This window comes from Vanacampus margaritifer, chromosome 3 (assembly GCF_051991255.1).
Source record: "Vanacampus margaritifer isolate UIUO_Vmar chromosome 3, RoL_Vmar_1.0, whole genome shotgun sequence".
In the NCBI taxonomy this organism is placed as follows: domain Eukaryota; kingdom Metazoa; phylum Chordata; class Actinopteri; order Syngnathiformes; family Syngnathidae; genus Vanacampus; species Vanacampus margaritifer.
The window spans coordinates 13,400,755-13,420,139 of record NC_135434.1 but is presented as its reverse complement, the minus strand read 5'-3'; the positions used below and the strand labels follow the sequence as shown (position 1 = coordinate 13,420,139).

At 37.9% G+C, this 19,385-nt stretch overlaps 1 protein-coding gene across 8 annotated transcripts in view; it reads left to right on the top strand.

Moving 5' to 3' along the window:
* The window catches only part of trim36 (tripartite motif containing 36), a 37,257-nt gene that overhangs the window by 2,267 nt on the left and 15,605 nt on the right, over positions 1 to 19,385 (top strand). For 2 of the 8 annotated variants that reach the window (XM_077562195.1, XM_077562196.1), the window contains exons 2-9: positions 100 to 202; positions 793 to 915; positions 6,127 to 6,361; positions 11,463 to 11,528; positions 13,864 to 13,932; positions 15,948 to 16,294; positions 17,773 to 17,919; positions 19,214 to 19,309. In XM_077562195.1, the coding sequence (XP_077418321.1) occupies positions 853 to 915; positions 6,127 to 6,361; positions 11,463 to 11,528; positions 13,864 to 13,932; positions 15,948 to 16,294; positions 17,773 to 17,919; positions 19,214 to 19,309 (1,023 nt within the window). In that variant the 5' untranslated portion in view covers positions 100 to 202; positions 793 to 852. Of the gene's footprint in view, positions 1 to 99; positions 203 to 243; positions 916 to 5,020; positions 5,272 to 6,126; positions 6,362 to 11,462; positions 11,529 to 13,863; positions 13,933 to 15,947; positions 16,295 to 17,772; positions 17,920 to 19,213; positions 19,310 to 19,385 lie in introns of those variants that run through there. The other 6 variants (XM_077562198.1, XM_077562199.1, XM_077562201.1 and 3 more) reach the window with 6 other exon arrangements.

Genomic DNA, 19,385 nt, shown 5'->3' with positions numbered 1-19,385 from the left:
GTTTCTAGTATGAAAGTGATATTACATTGTTTTATCAGTACAAATCTATGTGTGGAAAGCAATGACAGTAAAGCGGGTGATTTCTGATTGTTGTCACAGATTGCTGCACGTGGAATGTGTCTGCGGCGTGGAGCCAAAGAGGCCATCTGGGGACATTGGACAAGTGGCATTTCCAAAATACCCAAAAAATGAGATAACAAATGTAATCCTATCTCTTATTGTGACACGTGGGGGGGGGGGGGGGGTGCAAATGACTAAATGGTTCCTCGAGTCATCCTACAAGGCTCATACAGTTATTATGTATACAGTAAAATTTTTTAATGTGTATTTGGCTTGAGAAAAAGACTTAAAATGATTGGATAGATTGATACAGTGATCAATATAGATATATTTTAATATACAATTAAACCCCATAATACACAGCATCAGTACATGCAAGATATCAATCAGCAAACAGAAGAAAATCATTGTCGTCTTTGTTCTTTCATGTCGCCAATCAAATTAAAAATAATAATTTAAGTGTTTCAAAGAATGGAGCCATTCATTCATTCTCTGTCAAAAGGGGCTCTGTGAGATAGGAGACATCTCCACTCAGAGATGGTAAGATGCATGGACACAATATTTACAGTATACATAAAGATGAATATTGTTTTCCTGTGGTCTGCGCATGCACTGTAGAACGCACGCACATACGGGAAGGGAGTGGATGGGAGAGCTCTCATGTTGATCTCAACCACAGCTGTTATCGGCTTGTGTGTGTGTGTGTGTGTGTGTGTGTAATATTTAATACAGCTCCCGCGCTTGCATCATCCTCCTCATCCTCCTCATCCTCATCCTAGTCATTCTGCAGCCATGTCGGACTCTGAGGACATGACGGAGTTCGCCAGCATCGTGGAGCGCATCGAGCGGGGCGAGGTGAGTCTCACGGCCGGCGTTGGGAGCGCAGGCGGCGGCGTGGCGTCGTCTAGCTCACGGCCGTACGGGAAGCATGACCGGTTCGGTTTATGTCACAGCCATATGATTTATGGGCGTTTTAATATGATACAGTAAGTACAATGGTCTTCCCCTTTGAATGCTAACGTCACATTTATAAGATGTATTGCCATTTTGTATCCATTACTCGTGGAAGGCTGGCAGGCTTCTTTCATTCTCACTGTACAATATTGAGCATAATGACGAGTCATGTGCATGCATACAATGATTACCGGTCACTCATTTTAAGCACATAATGAGCCCCAATACAAGGAATGCATCAAAAATATTTTGTCGTTGCAAATATTTCTAATTTACCCAGCAAGGTTTATTATGATTGTGGGTCGAAATGTACTGCATCATTCCCGAAAGCTGTTCCTAATTTTCTGACCTACCGTATAAAAGGGAACCAAAAGCCCGTTGTGCACATCAAACCCATACAAAAAGGTGTTGCACTTTTTATAAAGGTAAAAACACTTTACAAACTTGTCTTGAAGTATTTATTTATATAAAATTGATAATTGTCAAAGCAGAAAAAGAACATGAGCCTCTGCTCTGTAAGCTAAAACGGCCCAAAAGCATATTAAATGTAAACATTTGAATACAAGTTTTAAAAGTTAAGAAAACATGTAATATGTTATTTTATAATGACAAACCAAAAACTGCTTTTTAATCACATGACCCACTACTTTGTCGCTAAATAAATCACAATCTGTAATAATAATAATAAATAAAAATAAATAAATGTAGAAATGAATTATTATTATTATTTTTTTAAGTTTATTTAGCCTGTATTTATCTAGGTATGGCCATTGAGAACAAGGTTCTTGACCCAACCCTTAACTATTAGAAGGCCTACCTACATAAGTGAGATAAGAGTCCCCTTTGCCAGTATCATGGTCCTGGGTTCATAAAGATGCCCTGATCACAGTGTGCATGACGTCACGACAAAATGAGTTTGACAGTCAATTACATAAGTTATAATGTACTGCATTTTTCAAACTATCAAGAATAAAAGTAAAGAAATGTAATTAAAACACAATGGAAGGCCTCTGTCTAGCCAATATTGCTATGTGCTATTTGCATACCTTACAACAGGGTTGTCAAAACTATGGCCAGGGGGCCATTTGTGGTCCATTGTTAAATGGCCTGAGGCATATACTAAAAATTATATCTGCTACTAATAAATTAGATTTATATGCTGTAGAGCTTTTCTGAATAGTATGCAAAGATGCAAATGAACTATTTAGAACTAAACTGGCAACATTTTTCTTAACACTGTGGTGAATAAAGATAATTTGATGGTTTCCTCCACTTTCTGCTATTTGTCAAGATCCAAATTCTGAGCATATCCCTGATTGCCAAGTCGTAAGAAGCTGCTCAGTGCAGGGGCTGACATTTTCTGATGGGTTACACAGTCTTGACCCTAGCAAGATCTTGTAAAATCCGAACTATTTGCCTAATAGAAAGCCTATCATATGGATAAAAAAGAAAAAAACTGCCATACACAAGCACGAGTAATATGGAATTGCTTGATGGCTAATTTTGATGTGCTTAACTTAAAGTTATTATTTTTTTAAATCCAAGTGATCCTTGCATCCTTCGATTTTTCTATATGTAACCCTCGGAAGAAAACGTTTGGACACCCATCTGTTACAGGCTTACAGCCTGTATTTCTTGACAGTAATCTAGTAATCTACCAACGATGGTAACCTCATTTTGGTACACTATATAGCACATGTGAGATTCAAAAAAGGGATAATGCTCAGTTTTTATTTTTCTCTTATGTGGCCTCTCATGTTGCTAAATCTACGAGCACAATAAAATGTGTTGTTATATTAACCATCAATGGTGTCGTACCTACTGGAGACGTGAGTGTAGACAGTGAGAGATCATCTAAAAATAATATAAAAATCAATATGGATTTGATATTATGAATATGAAACACGTCAGTCAAGGTGCATCATTTAAGAATAATTTAACCTGAGAGTAATGAACAGAAAGTGGAGATATTTAAAACAAATTTAAGGCAGGCAGCTGTACATGTCATACACAAGGAAACTTGATCTGCTTTACATAATAATGTACAATATTTTAAAGCAAAAAAAATAAACTCAAAAGAACTAAAGACACCTCGTACAAAGTACGGAAATAAATGTTTTCAATTTCAGAGATTACTAAAATGACTTAATAAAACTTACAGTGTAAGATAAATAATTTGGGGTTTTAACCTCAAATAATAAAAAAAAAAATTCACACTTTAATATTACTTTCATATTTAATTTAGAAGTCATTGAGTAATATTTTCCTTCTAGTCACATATGTACCGAAATGTAACATGTGACTTCAGAAGTGTTTGGGAGCAAACAGTTACTGTGCTTAGAGCCAAATTCATGTCATTGGCCTCTCTGTTGATCAGTTCATTATTAATTCAATGTATCTTCATTGAAAATGATAGACTCACTCTATGACAACACAGATACCTTTTTTTGCATAAAGTTTTTCATACACTGTAGACAATGTGTCTACATATATATATATATATATATATATATATATATATATATATATTTTTTTTTTTTGTTGATTCATTTTATTAAATGGGTCATGTGTTTGTGTACCATATTAAAATACTGACCGAAATAACACTTCAAGTCTAATGATGACTTTAACTTTTACACAGTATTAAATTCCTTTTATATCTGTCCATCTGTGCATCTCCTAGGGCAGGAGCGGGCAAACTCGGTTTTCGAGGTTTCCCTCTTCCAACTCAAGCTGATTCCAATCAACAGGATCGTTATCAGGCTTATGCAGAGCTTGCTGATGAGCTGATCCTATATCAGCTGTGTTGGAGCAGGGAAACATCCCAAACCTGCAGGACTCCAGCCTTTTGAGGACCGAGTTTGCCCAACCCCTTTCCATGAAACCTAGTGACACCCCTGTTAACTATTAGATATATTTTAAGACAATTTGTATAAAGTACTGCCTGGCTCAGTCTGAGGCCTTAGGTCTGTGTTTTGAGTCCGTATATGGAGTGCATGGGCGTGATTTGCAGCTGATAGCAGCTCTTGATTGAATGTACATTGTTACCACTCATGGAAACAAAAGTGACTGAAGTGCATGAGCAACTGCCAATTGCTCACATATGATGGCATTACAAAATTAAATTTTAGTTAATCATCATGGCAAGTGAGTGTATTTTATTAGATATACTGTATTATATTCACCGAATAGCCTAAAAATAGACCGGTACACATATTCTAATTATATCTGTGCTCTGACACCATTCCTGCAGTTATATTGATCTATTTAAAGATCTATTGTTTTAGCCATTTCTCGTGTTGGCGGTTTGAAGTAAAACTGTTGTAATGAGGTGCGTGCGTGTGTGTGTGTACAGCAGTTCCACAGTGCTGCAGGCAGAGTGCACACTCCTCTTGTGTATATAGTGGTGTATGTGGCACACTTGGCAGCAGCTGTGCAGTGACTCAGGGCACCCAGTAACTGAGGTGTTTATGATCCTGGATAATGAGAAGGGTAGGGGGTGTCACTCACGTTCTTAGCTTTACGAATATGCATTATGCAACTGCACATTTTCTAGTCGAAATAGACTGTGCAAGGGTCAAACTGTGACCCCCCCACACACACAAACAATTATCAAAGCAGTGTTTTAAATCACGAGTAGTCTTTAAATGAAAAAAAAAAAAGAGTTCAGCGCTGTAAAATGTAACGCTACGGTAGCTATCAACTTACTTTATATGACCATGACAAGTAAACATCATTGTTAGCATTAGCCGTTAGCTCTCCCCTCTATCACGAGCACTCCATTAAAACCAGCTCAAACGTGGTGTCAATAAAATTGCCATCTTACTTATTCAAAGTATAGTATATTTACTACACAAAACCGTGTTCGTTTCAGTTTGACGTAAAGAAACATGCGACTGTTAGATTGATGAGCTCGGTGATTAAGTTTACGAGAGGCTCTTGAAAGCAACAGTGGTTCCCATGGAGATTCCCCCCCACCCATCCTCTCACGCCTCCCCCCTCCCCCCAGCGTGCTGCCTTCAGAGCCGCAGTAAGCGTCGGGTACTTCTACTGTTCATTCACCGGTTCTGCACTCTCAGCCTTGTCACGAAAAGTTCACACGGCTGTTTTTGTTTTTTTACTCGGCATCAGCTGCCGTCCATACACACGCGGTTTGTGTTAGGACACTAAAATCGTTGTTTTATTATCTAAATAAGCGTGGGAATTGAAATCCCCTTCGTCATGACTGCGGAGATGCGGCAAAGTAGCACACACGCGGTAAGTCACTTGGGAAAAGTTTCATACGTTTGGCGAGACGTTACGTTAACATTGTCGGTTTTACTCCACGAAAACTCGCACATACAAATTCGTATTCGGACTGTTGTCGTTGCAACTTTTCTTTGATCTATTTGAAACGTTTTGGCGATTGAAACCCCCCCCCCCACGTATTTCCCAAATTTTTAAAATTACTCTTCAATGTCGTGAAAATAGCTGCCTACGTCATAGACGTAAGCAAAACACGTTACACACGTGTGTTTGGTCTATATTTAGCTGGTTGCGTTAAGCCTTCCTTATGTAATGAGCGAGAACCACGCTAAAGACACACTAGACTAGAAACTTAATTGTCACACTGGCTCGACAAGTGTTCTTCGTGTTTGCCAATATGGTCGCACCTATGTGGTAGAAAGCACCCAAAATATCTATGTTAAAATTGGTTTAAAAAAACAACAAACTTGTATTGCACACGTTCATCCAATTAACACCCTCGTACTTGAAAAGCAGCACCGAATGGTGTAAAATGGTGTATAAAGTCTGTCCTGTATGGAGGAAAGCTGGGGTAAAAAAAAAAGTAACGCTGGAGTAAAATTGGGTAAAAAGCCAATCCTAAACTGGTGAAAAAAGTAATGTATGGAAGGTAATTCAATAAAAAAGCAGAACTGGTGTGTGAGATAATTGGGTGAAAAGTGCTGTGTGGATGAAGCTGGATAAAGTTCTACCATATGAGGGACAGTGTGGTAAAATATCTGTTGTATGTCGAAAATTGGTTTAAATACGTACAGTACATGGAGAAAAAATGTATGAGGGGGGGAAATATGTATCAAATTAACTAAAAAGTCAATTTGCCGCCCGCAGGTTCCCATCAAGAACATCGAGCGGGAGCTGATCTGCCCCATCTGCAAGGAGCTTTTCACGCACCCGCTCATCCTACCTTGCCAGCACAGTGTGTGTCACAAATGCGTGCGCGAGCTGCTCATGCTCAACTATGACGACTCCTTGGACGGCGGTTCCGAGTGCTCGTTGCCGGGCAGTCCGAGGTCCCGCGTGCCCTCGCCCTCCATGGAGAGGTTGGACAAGCTGGTGCGATCAGGTCAGTGTGAGATGAGACTTAGGAGACAGGAGTGATGATGTGTTGAGCTCGATTAGTGAGATGACACGGTGGAAAATCTGAAGTCACATACACAGAGAGTTTTCCCATTGAAAATAATGTAAATCAATCCGTTCCAGGATCAATGATTAACCTTTACTAACTCTACAGGTAATGTCATCCAAGTGCAAAAATTAAGAGTTAACGACTTCATGTGAATGAAGTAATTTAAAATAGTATCATGTAACCTGAATTTAAAGTTGCGTAACTTAAATTAATAAAGTAAAGTAATGTAAGGTTGCATGGAATTTAAGTTGAATGTCACTTTAACACCAAGTAATAAAGTACGATAAGGTAACACGGAGTGACATGAAGTTGCTTAACGTAATGTGATATGAAATAACGTGATCTGAAGGTCATGAAGTATAACATAAAATACTGCTAAGTAATGTAAAGTAAGTGCCTGCATTTGTAACGTGACTTCCTCTTTTAATGTTCTTCTTCTCACACCTTCCCTTTGTACAGTCGGCTCCATAATACCCAAAGGGTGTTGCCAAACGAGTAATGAACAACCTGATTTCTTAGGCTGCTGGTTAAACGTGTGGTTGTTGGCTTTTATGTGACTTTGGGGTCAGGTTTTTCCACCAAAATGTGGGTCAAATTTCAAAGTGTTGGACTTCAGAGGTTCCAGTGTAAGGATGAAGACAAAGGGCCGAGCTCAAAATGGGCCACGCGTTGTTGTGCTGCCCTCCTCCTCCTTGTCCTACTTTTAACGAACACAAATGATTTAATGACAATGTGGCACTCATGCCTTTCTTGCGCTTATCCTGTCTATTTTCTGAAGTAGGAGTCACTTGTATGAGTTATGTCTGCTGAGTTTTGGCAAGTGCAAGCCTGAATCGTCACCGCTCTGTTTTTGAGGAAGCCAGGGGTGTCAAATAACCCCGTACGATCGACAAACAATGACGAGTGAACAAAGGTTTAAGCGTGATGAACTTGTCACAACAGTTTTAGGTTCCTTGCTTAAGTTGGCTTGAGCAGGCTAATGGACAAGGTTGCCATTTATCCCCCTTTAAACAGCAAAGTCATTCTAACTTTAACATTTTTGACTAAAATGAACACAAATGCTAACATTAGCTTAGCGACAGAGGTTCCAATTTTCTGCAGAAGCCTTTAGACTGCACTTGAATAAAATTGGTCCATTTATTGGCAAAAGTTGGTTACGACTAGGGATGTAACGATATCCAAACAGTCCCGATACAATATGAACCTCACGATACGAGAATTATCACACTATTGTGGGGAGGATGGGGATATAAAAAAAACTGTCACAATATTGTAAAAAAAAAAAAGAGCTCATACTAACCCCCCCCACACAATATTGTGCTTTTGTACATAACAGTTATGCACATAAACCACTTACAATATCTAATAACACTTACAATTGACGCACTTACTTGCTAATGCACGCACACATTGAGGTCCTCAACATATTGACTCAATTCACAAGCATATTACATTCCCATTTATCTGCGGATTAGCATGGATTTAAACATAGAAGGGCCAAAACATGCCTTATGGAAATTAAACTGCACTAAAAAAACTAACCAACAGATGGTGCTACAACTGCACGAATGGAAATCAACCTGACTTTTTTTTTTAACAGATATGCTGCGTTTAATATCGTGACATGACAACCACGATATATTGTGGCAGTGTTAATATTCCGATATCACGATATTGCCGTTATCGTTACGTTTTGTGGTACTATTTTCTAGTACCATAAGCCACTGCTCATTGGTTGAGCAAATTTGTTATTTGCGCATGCGCCACTCAAAATGAGAACATTTACCACGTGTTAAAGTTAGTGGTGCGAATGATGCAGTCCATAGTCTTCCCTTTGTTGCAGCTGACCTTAGTCTCTTCTCGAGTAAAATTGGTCTCTCATTGGTCAGTGTAACATGTGAGGATATACAACTCTGGAAAAAATTAACAGGTTTAAACACTGGACTGTTTTTCATTTTCTGCAAGTAAATGTTCTCAATGATGGCATTTTTCATTGGGGAACTGGGATTTAGGTTTTCAGAAGGTTACAGACTCAAGCAAGTGTATATTTACTCAAGATTAAAACTATAAATATCAACAAAAAAAAGAAGTTTTTGCCAGAGATGTACAAGGCTAAATATGAAAAACAAACACATGCTAGCTTTAGCTTAGCTCTAGAGCAGTGATAAGCAACTTAAATATTTCATTAGCATTACAGGGCCACACATTTCTTAACCTTAAACCCCCAAAATTATTCAAAAATAAACACAGATCCACCTCCAGTATGCCTTTTTCATGAAAAGGGGGGGGGGGCTAAAAAAAAAACAATTCCAAAACACCAAAAAATTCAACAAATTTGAAAAAAAATCTGAATCTGCGAATCTTTGGATGCTGAACAGCGAGTATGTGGGGGTCTACTGTAGTAGAAGAAACAAAATTTGCCCCCCCTCCCCCCAACAACTTTTTACAAAAAAAAACATGAACTGAGGGATCGCTGAAAGTGTGGGTATGGTTGACCATTCCTGCGGTCTTTTTCTGCAGTCTCCACTTTTTGCTGCAGCAGCACAGTATAACACTACTGGACCAAGCTACAAGTGGTTGCTATGGCAATGAGAGGTCAGAAAGGAGATTGAAAAAAAAAAAAACGACAAACCTGTCTCTTTGGGAACATTCTTCACCCTGACACTCCAACGCAAGCTGAATGAGTTTATTATAACCCGCATGTGTTGAGTTGACACAGGAAACCAAAACCTCCACTTTTGAATAAGCAAATCTGTCGTCAGGCTGAAAGCCCCTCTATGTGCGAGGTCGGACAACTCCCCTGTACGTAAGCTATGAACAAGCGCGTCGAGCTACAGCATTAGAGGGCTGTAAACATTCTAGCAAGGATTACAAATGCGCCTTCGGTACGTTTTTAATAAGATGATTACAAAAACGCACAGTGCATCTTGTTGTTTAAGGGCGGCAACTTACGAGCTCGTTACCTCTCCGAAAGAACGAGTCGGCCGCCGACACTCGGATGGTCGGTTGCTATGGCAACACTGGCTGCCCCGTAAGGAATGAATGAGGGATTAGTGGAAGGCGAAGAATGGAAGGGGACCTGCTGGCTGTTTGTTTATTATCAGTGTGAGGCCTCAGTGTGCCGGGAAGACATTTTACTTGTCGTTCGTGGTCCTCCACAATCTCGTGTCTAAAGATGACCAACAATTAAGGCCCATTGATGGCTAAAAACGTCAAAAATTCATTTGAACTATTTCTATTAGTTTAACACTTTCCCCCCTCTTTTGTTAACAAGAGTATGAAAAGTTAGATTTTTTTATTTATTGTACATTTAGAACAGATATAAAATTTGTGATTAATTGTGAATTAACTAGTAAAGTCATGCCATTAATTACGATTAAAATTTTAATCACCTGATGCACAATTTTTTAAATCTTTTCTTCTTTTTTTTTTTTTTTTTTTTTTTAAATTCATTCACTGCCATTGACGGCTATAAACGTCGAAAATTCATTTAAACTATTTCTATTAGTTTAACACTTTTTTCCCTCTTTTTTTGTTAACAAGAGTATGAAAAGGTAGATTTTTTTATTTATTGTACATTTAGAACAGATATAAAATTTGTGATTAATTGTGAATTAACTAGTAAAGTCATGCCATTAATTACGATTAAAATTTTAATCACCTGATGCACAATTTTTTAAATCTTTTCTTCTTTCTTTTCTTTTTTTTTTTTTAATTCATTCTGCCATTGACGGCTATAAACGTCGAAAATTCATTTAAACTATTTCTATTAGTTAAACATTTTTTCCCACTTATGTTAACAAGAGTCTGAAAACCTTGACATTTTTATATTGTACATTTAGAACAGATATAAAATGTGTGATTAATTGTGAATTAACTAGTAAAGTCATGCGATTAATTAAGATTAAAATTGTAATCACCTGACGCCCAAAATGTTTAATCTTTTCTTCTTTTTTTTTTTTTTAATTCATTCACTGCCATTGACGGCTATAAACGTCAAAAATTCATTTAAACTATTTCTATTAGTTTAATTTCCCCCCCCACTTTTGTTAACAAGAGTCTGAAAACCTTGATTTTTTATATTGTACATTTAGAACAGATATAAAATTTGAGCTTAATCGTGAGTTAACTAGTGAAGTCATACGAATAATTACAATTAAAAAAAAAAAATTGCCTGTCGCCCCTAATTTTTGATAGATTTTTTAATGAATTTATGGCAGTGAAGGAGTTTAAGCCATTTTATGTTTAATTTGAGTTTATTCTTCAGGACAATCTTTTTAGTTAAATGTGTTCAAAGCACGTCTTCATGACATCCCAAAAAATAAAAATCTAATTTACGCTCATTCAACTGCATTGGAGAAAAAAATTAAACAAAAACTTCTTGAATAAGTAATAATAAACTGCCAGTAAGCGTTTTCCACAAAAGCGAGGTTGCCCTCCCCCAAAAAAACAAATATTTAAAGTTAGAAAAAAAATGAATTTGTAGGTCCACTGCACACGTATATGTATGTCCTGCTGACCATCTTGATATTAACACCACTAATGTGATGCATTTTTTTTTGTATTGAAGTGATTGTTTTGCATGGACTTGTGTTCAAGATGCACTCGATGGACACTTCATTAGGTACACCTGTACCTTGTAATGACATCCCGGTCAGACATTTTTGATACAACTTTAGAGGTGTACCTATTGAAATGCTCTGTGAGTATACAAACCGCGCATCCGGAAAGTATTCACAGGGCTTCCCTTTTTTTTTTTTTTTTCATTTTATATTACAGCTATTTTGTAACTTCAACAAAACATGGATAAAGTTTGTGCTGCGAATACTTTCTGGATGCACTTTCCACGTTAAGAGTCTTACTCACTGTATTCAATCATCTGTTATTGTATTCCAATCTCAGCTACATTACACTCATGTTTATTTATTAACCACTTGCTTGTCACTGACTTTTGTTTTCATGATGACACGATCACACACACACACACTCATGCTTTTGTTTCATATTTTATTGTCACCTCTTTTTTGATTGCTTGCAGCCACAGTGCGAAGGTCGCTCGGAAGTCGAGGTAGACGCGGCCTCCGGCTGTTCAGTAACTGTAGTAGTGAGTACAGTGTCGCCAGCGGACCCTCTTTTGTGAAACCCTAGCTTGAGTGCTACTTTTCCGCTAGTCCCCCACCTTTTTGTTTTAGCCTTGTTGTCACTTCCAAACACAACAGCAAACTCACAATAGATAGGAGATAGTGTTTTTTGGTTTATGATTACAGGTAATTTTTGACACTTGGTTTGTACTATTTGCACTCAAAAGTGCACCTTAAATTAACCATTAAATGACACCAGTAATCTGTAGAGCATTGATCTCCACCAAGGCCCAATAGAAATGTCAGATACACGTTAGAGTAAAAAAAAAAATAAAATCTTAGTCAATAGACATCTTTGTTTTAAAAATCTAGCAAAAAGTTCAGGGATCAAAAGTTAAATATAAACCTGAGTAAATAGCTCCCTATTGTTTTCTACAGGAAATGAAGTTTTCCAAAATTTCAAAATAGCGCAAGTATTAAAATGTTTTTTTATCTTAGTTTTAATTTCAAACAAAAACAAAATAGCTCAAGTATTAAAATGTTTTTATCTTAGTTTTAATTTCAAACAAAAACAGAAGATGCTGAGAGTTCCCAGGGTCAGCAGCATCTCTGAAAATTGTAATAATGAGTTCCCTGAAGTTAACACTTTTTAAAAAAATGGATCTGTTATCGGCCGTATGATTCTCCAAAATGGCCGATGCCGATATTCGTCAAAATGTTGAATTTTGATTATGACTGATTTATGTTTTTAACGCAGCAATGTAACCAGAACTAATTCAGGAAAAGTCATAATGATAGTAAATATTTGTGTGAAAAACACTTCTACGCCAAAAATATGAAACATTCAAATGATAAACTGTAAGTATGTAACTTGTCTTAGCTTAGCTTAGCTATGGACCCTACAATATTATACTTCACATTCTCAACATTCCAAAATTTGTGTCATTACTGGGAAAGTTATTTGCTAGCCTGCCCTGTTTCTGACTGATGTGCTGAATACTTTTTGCAATTTCCCGCAGTATTTTTCCAAACTGAGCCTAACTGGTACTGTAAAAACAAAAAAGGGTGTTAGCTACTGTAGGTTTTAGCTTTCAAACGTTACCATGGTAGGAACTGAACTAAACCAAGGGCTTCATGTAAATGTTTTTTTTTTTTATTGGACAGCAAAAGAGAGAAGGAAAGTAATCTAGCACAAGAAATACGGCTGTTTAATGACGTTGAGGAAAAATGCCAAGCCCGTAAACTAACGTCGTTAGTCACGGTTGCTAATATTTCACTCCAGTTATGTAGGTGGCAGTATTCTGTTACAATGTGGTTGGCAACTGCCAAGCGAGTGGAGGAGAAGAAGCCAATTCTATCTTCTATGTAGTTTAGGATGATTAGATTAAATTGTTGGAGATCATGTTCAAACGTTAGTAAAAATCAGTTAGCGGTGTCAATGCTAACAGTATCTATCCTACTGCTTACTATGTCAATAATGACATGAAAAATCTCACTTAAACAACGATAGTAGGTTTGTTGATGCCTGACATGTAATGCACTAGCGTTTAGACCCGCCCAGATTCTTGCTCTTATTGACAGCGACGCCTTCAGGGCCCTCGACTCTCTCCGTTTCTCGTCACCCCGCGTCATTAAATGCACACAAAACAGCTGCTAATCATTTAGCGCTTGCTGAGGAAGAATTATCACTGCAAGCCAAGGAAGATAAAAAGAAGAAAAGAAAAGAAGGCAAGCGAGTGTTTGTAAGATGGTGCTGTTGCCAATATTTAATTGCACTTTGGATGCTAGTGAGCATTCTTCATGATCAGAAAAAACAATCTAGGAGCTAAAAACAAACAAACACCCTTTTTGAAAAATAAAAAATAAATTGCAATTATCCCTAACATTTTATATAGTGAAGTTAATGGTGTGAAGAACATGACGTTAGCCACGGGAAGTCAATCTACATCCATGCAGAACTCCTTGCTCAATGGCACCTTTTTAATATGGAAACAGGAGTTCATAACTTGCCAATCTTGTCACATCCTCTTGACACTGACGAGATTATATCTGCCACGCTGTTAGAAAACATCAGAATCATCATCCCTTCGGATTGTACAAGCAGAAGCACTGTCGCCGCAGGGCCCGGGTCACTCGTCGTACGGGCGCCCCCCTCTCATGCTCATGCTCATCATCATATTGAGTTTGTCATGATCAGCGGTTGCCCTCTCGCAAACCGCGTCAGCCCGGAGCTCTCAAACTGTCACGCTTCGTCACCTTAACAACATAGTTCACACACGTTTGTCGCTCCTCCCACTGCCTCCCCCCTTCCACTGTGTTTTTTTTCCTCACCTGAGGAGTGTTTGATTGAATTTTCAGGTCCTCGGAAACGAAGCGGAAATACTGAGATAAATCCAGCACTCCTCACTTCTCCTGTGCCCCAAAAACGTGAAGCAATATTCTTGTCAATGTGTTTTTTTTTTTTTCTTTTTCTTTTTCTTTGTTTGCTGAGTTGTCACTTCAGTTTGCTGGCTTTGAGTGTGTTTTTTGTGTGTGTCCGTCCTCACTGCTTTTTGTGACCGTGATGTGTCTGCACCTCACTTGTTAGGATGCTGCGGCATCGGTAACAAGCACAGTATTGTGGAGTGTGGAGAAAATAAATCTCTTGAAAGCATTGTCGCTTTAGGAGGACTTTTTTTTTTGTATATGTGGAAGGTACAGTAAGTGTTTTTGTGCCAACTGGACAAAAGGATAAATAATTTCATATAGTGGAAGACAGTCAATTTGCAAGTTGTTCTTATATTGCTGGGATTTGAGTGAACTCTGAATTGGATTGATTAGCTGTCTTGTATGCCATTTAAACACTGAATGTCCCCTGGTCCAGCTCGCTATCAGCACTTACTGTCTACCACTGTTGTGAATGTTGAATGATTTGCAATGTAAAATTGAAAAAAAAAAGAGCAGAAAATCCCATTTTCTTATCCCACATATGACTGCTTGTCATCTTAATGAGCCGCAGTGGTCCGAAGATAGTGCCTCCTCCCCGGACCCATGAGTGACGGCTGCTTGATTGATATGATGCATTGTTGTTGTGCTTCTGTTACATGCATCCACGTATGTGAGGAGCAGTAGTCAATAGTCATTGTGGATATTGAAAGCCCGAAGTGAGGAGACCATGCTGAGGCCCTATTTGTGATTATGCTAATATGAGCCATTTTGACCTAATGCTGCCATGGAAAACAAACACGGAGTGATAGCGTTTTAGGACCTGATTACAATGTTAGAAATCTTAAAATTTCTTGAGAATTTGGTGTTTTACAATGTCAATGCGATGAAGGCAACATTTTGGAGGGTCTGCTTTGGAGTCTGACGCTAACTGTCATTCAGATGCAGTCTCCAAATTAAGATCATCTTTATACTGTGAAATGAATGAATTTACAACTTGAGGCGGTTTACGTGCCGGATTTCTGTGGTTTTTGTTAGAAACTCTTTTTAAATGGGCTTGAAAGCGATCATGTGGCAAAATGTAGGGCTTCGCAATTAATTGAAATACAATTTCAAGTATTACACTCCACAGTTACAAAATTGGCATAATCGTAAACAAAAATAAAATACTAATAATACTTATTTTGAGATTATTTAACTCATTCACTCCCAGCCATTTTCACTGAAGGCTCCTGCCTGTTTTACTGGATTTTGACAGATTTTTACAAGGTCCAAAGAATATTCTGTTCTATTGCTATAAAAACAAGGAACCTACCAAAAGAAAGTAATTAGTCTCTTCTTTCATCTTTTTACTGATGAAAGAAGAGAATCTAATCATTATTCACAAACCTGTTGAAAACACTGGGGAAAAGAGCTTGTTGCAACATGGCCCTGGCTGATCTCTTATACTCTGCTGCCACCTGCTGGCCATTTTTTGTAACAACTAAAATTGCTTTAAGCGACCTCTTCATGTCAGAAGCCTTCTGTATGCTCTAACATTAAAAAAATAAATAAACATACATTTTTGAGAGTCCAGGACAAAATATTAAAAAACATATTTATACATTTTGGGGTTTGAATGAGTTAAATGTATATATTTGCACTTTTTATCTATTCTAAACCTTGTTTGGTCCATAAAGAAACTATCATACTTATAGTGTTTCAAAGAATTTTTAAGTTGAAAAATTTTCTTGTTTTGTACCAAAAAACAAATGATCGTCCTAATCGTGATTTTTAAATTATTACTAAATTAATCGTGATTAATATTTTCTTCATAATCGAGCAGCCCTAGCATCTATTCCTAAGGGTAGATGTCTATTTGAGGCTGGTGACGATTTATATTTCGTGAGTTGACCACTATTTGAGGAATTACAGTATTCACAAGTAGGGCCTCAGACAAAATCCCAAACAAAACACTAAAGGCTGCGAATACAAAGCCCTACGTGAGGTTTTCTAACTTCACGTCCTCCCCCCTTCAGGCTCCATCTCATCTCCGGGCTGGCGCCGAGGCTCCGTGACACCCCGGGTCACCACTATCCCGTGCCCGGGCTGCCAGCACGACATCGACCTGGGCGAGCGCGGCATCAGCATGCTCTTCCGCAACTTCACCCTGGAGAGCATCGTGGAGCGCTACCGGCAGGCGGCCCGCGCCGCCGTCGCCATCATGTGCAACATCTGCAAGCCGACGCAGCAGCAAGAGGCCACCAAGAGCTGCATGGACTGCAAGGCCAGCTACTGCAACGAGTGCTTCAAGATGCACCACCCCTGGGGTACGCCCAAGGCCCAGCACGAGTATGTGGGACCCACCACCAACTTTAGGCCCAAGGTAAGTATTGACAAATAGGCTTTAAAGGGATGCTTGACTCATTAAGCCATTTTCAGCTGTAAAAAGTTAATATTTTGTCCAGAATTAATGTTAGAACTTCATTATTTTACTTAATTCTGTCTGTTAGCGAGAGCCACTACATCGTGATAACTTACATTGATGTTTCTGCATTTGGCAATTTATTATTATATTATATTATTAGTATGGGATTTTTTTTAATGGGCTTTAGGTGAACTGATGAATACACACACACTCGCACGCATGCACGCACACACACACGCTCATACACATACTCACCCACACACATACTCACCCACATACAAAAAAAATAAAAAAAAAAATAAAATATATATATATATATATATATATATATATATATGTGTGTGTATATGTATATATATTTAAAAAAAAAAAATAATAAAAAAACATTTATTAAATTTTTTTAATTAATTTGTTTTTTTAAAAAAAAGGAGAGCAATGATGATGTCAAATCGAATGAACAATACTGAGCTCTCCTGGAGGAAAAAAAAAAAAAAAAGAACTTCATTATTTTTCATGTACAAAAACTCATCTATAGTCCACAGATGCCACGAAATGGTGCTAAAAGCCTTGTTTAAAGGGGAAGAACCTCCCCAAAATATCTTGACAAAATTGTTATATGCAGCCCCGCTAGTCTAAATATAGTACTCTGGTTAATAGTGCATTAGTGGAATATGAGTTAGGTAGCAAAATCCAGCAGTTTTTAATCAATATCAGAAGGAGGCCATTTTGCCACTTGCTGTCGAGTGAAGATGACATCACAGTTGCTCAGGGTCTCAGGTAAACAACTAATCACAACTCAGCATCAGAAAACAAGTGAGCTGTGATTGGTTGTTGCCTGCGCCCTGAGCAACTGTGATGTCATCTTCAGTCGACAGCAAGTGGCAAAATGGCCGCCCTCTGAGATGGATAAAAATGGCTGGATTTTGCTGCATAACTCGCATTCCACAAATGCAGCATTAATCCGAATGTCATGTTTAGACTAGAGAGGTTACATATGATATTATTGTCAAGAAATGTTAAAGGTTAACTCCCCTTTAAACATGAATTTAGTATTTGTTGACAAAAAGTAAGTTGAAGTGATAAGATTACCGAAGTAATCAATGAAGTAGATTGTAAAAAGATGAATTTGTGTCCGCCCTAGTCGGGACAACAACTGACAATAATTCCTTTCTGTTGATGAAAATGCTCATAAGCAGTAATGAATGATGATGCCTGTTTCTCACGCTACTAAGACAACATAGATGCAACAAATCACTTCTCTTTTTTGGTGTTTGTTGAATGACGAATTGGGTTTCTATTTTAAGATGTGGATCATGGAACTTGTCTCAATGCTTTCTGGAAGTCTAGGGCTTATTCCTGTTTCACTTCAACTTTTTTTTTTTTATGTTTTTTTTTTTTTTTTTTTAACATAGTCATTGTTGTGTCTAATTTCATAGGTTCTGATGTGTCCTGAGCACGAGATGGAGAAGGTGAACATGTACTGTGAGGTGTGCCGGCGGCCCGTGTGCCACCTGTGCAAGCTTGGAGGCACGCACGCCAACCACAAGGTCACGTCCATGAGCAACGCCTACAAGATCCTCAAGGTACGGAACTCGCACGAGGCTTCCAATCACATGAACGTTTTCCTTTCCGGAGTGCTTAAGTGTCACTTCAAAGAATTTGACAAGAGAACCTGGATGAACAGGTTTAATGGTTTAACACCGGGGGTGGGGAACATACTCGAAGCCCCGTCGGCCATATATGGTATTATCCATCCCAAATGCTTTTAAAGACATATAAAGTTGCTAACACACTTTTTTTTTTTTTTTAAACCTATTGAAAACAAAAGTTTGCCAGCATAAAATGGATTGTCTGTTTGTTGGCATGGCCGACAGCCAGTGTGCTCATTTAGTAAACTGCTCTCCTTTCCTTCTGCTGAGGGCATTCAAGTAAGTATACTATTAACTCATTCACTGCCATTGACGGCTATAGACGTAAAAAAAAATTCATTTGAACTATTTCTATTAGTTTCACATTTTTCCCCACTTTTGTTAACAACAAGAGTATGAAAACCTAGATTACATTTTTAAATTATTGTACATTTAAAACAGATATAAAATTTGTGATTAATAATGAGTTAACTAGTGAAGTCTTGCAATTAATTAGGATTCAAAAATTTAATCGCCTAACGCCCCTAATTTTTAATGATCTTTTCTTTTTTCTTTAAAAAAAAAAATGTAAAGATTTTTTTCGTAATTAATCGCATGACTTCACTAGTTAACTCACAATTAATCACAAATTTTATCTCTTTTAAATGTACAATATTTTTTTTCTAGGTTTTCATTCTCTTGTTAACAAAAGTGGGAAAAAATGCTAAACTAATAGAAATAGTTCAAATGAATTTTTGACATCCATACCCCGTCAATGGCAGTGAATGAGTTAAAAAAACACACCCAAATGTATTACTTAAAACCAAAAAAAAATCTGTACTATATAAACTATAATAGGGATGTAAAGGATTAATCATATATGTATTTGGGGAACACCGAACTGCAGAGCGCGTTGAACACAAAATGAGTTTAGACTTGTCAGCCGAGCAGAATCTGTGAAATCCAATCGGCTGAGTGTAGGCGGTTAATATTGGATGCAGGCGTTAGTTCCCCATGACTGTATACAGTATGTTCTTTGTGTTTTCAAACTGTGGATAAGATGTATCCTTTGGCCCTGCTTCAAGTTTCGGTCGCTGGGAGACAAAATTGAGCATCATGTCGATGTGTTTCCTTACAAACACATCGGTATGCAGAGTATGGTGTGCGGGTGTACCTATTCAAGTGTCTGGTGTGTGTGTGAATATAGGCCAGCTGAAAATCTGCTGTGTCTTCATCTGTCCTCTCACAGGAGAAGCTGGCCAAGAGTATCCATTATCTCATCAGCAAAGAGGACAAAGTCAGGGCTCAAATTACTGGACTGGAGCAGCTCATCAGTCAGACAGAGGTAGGCAAACAAAAGCCTGACAATAAAAGGCAATAAAAGAAACTGTATTTTTTATTTCCACTTTTTGGTTAACCCA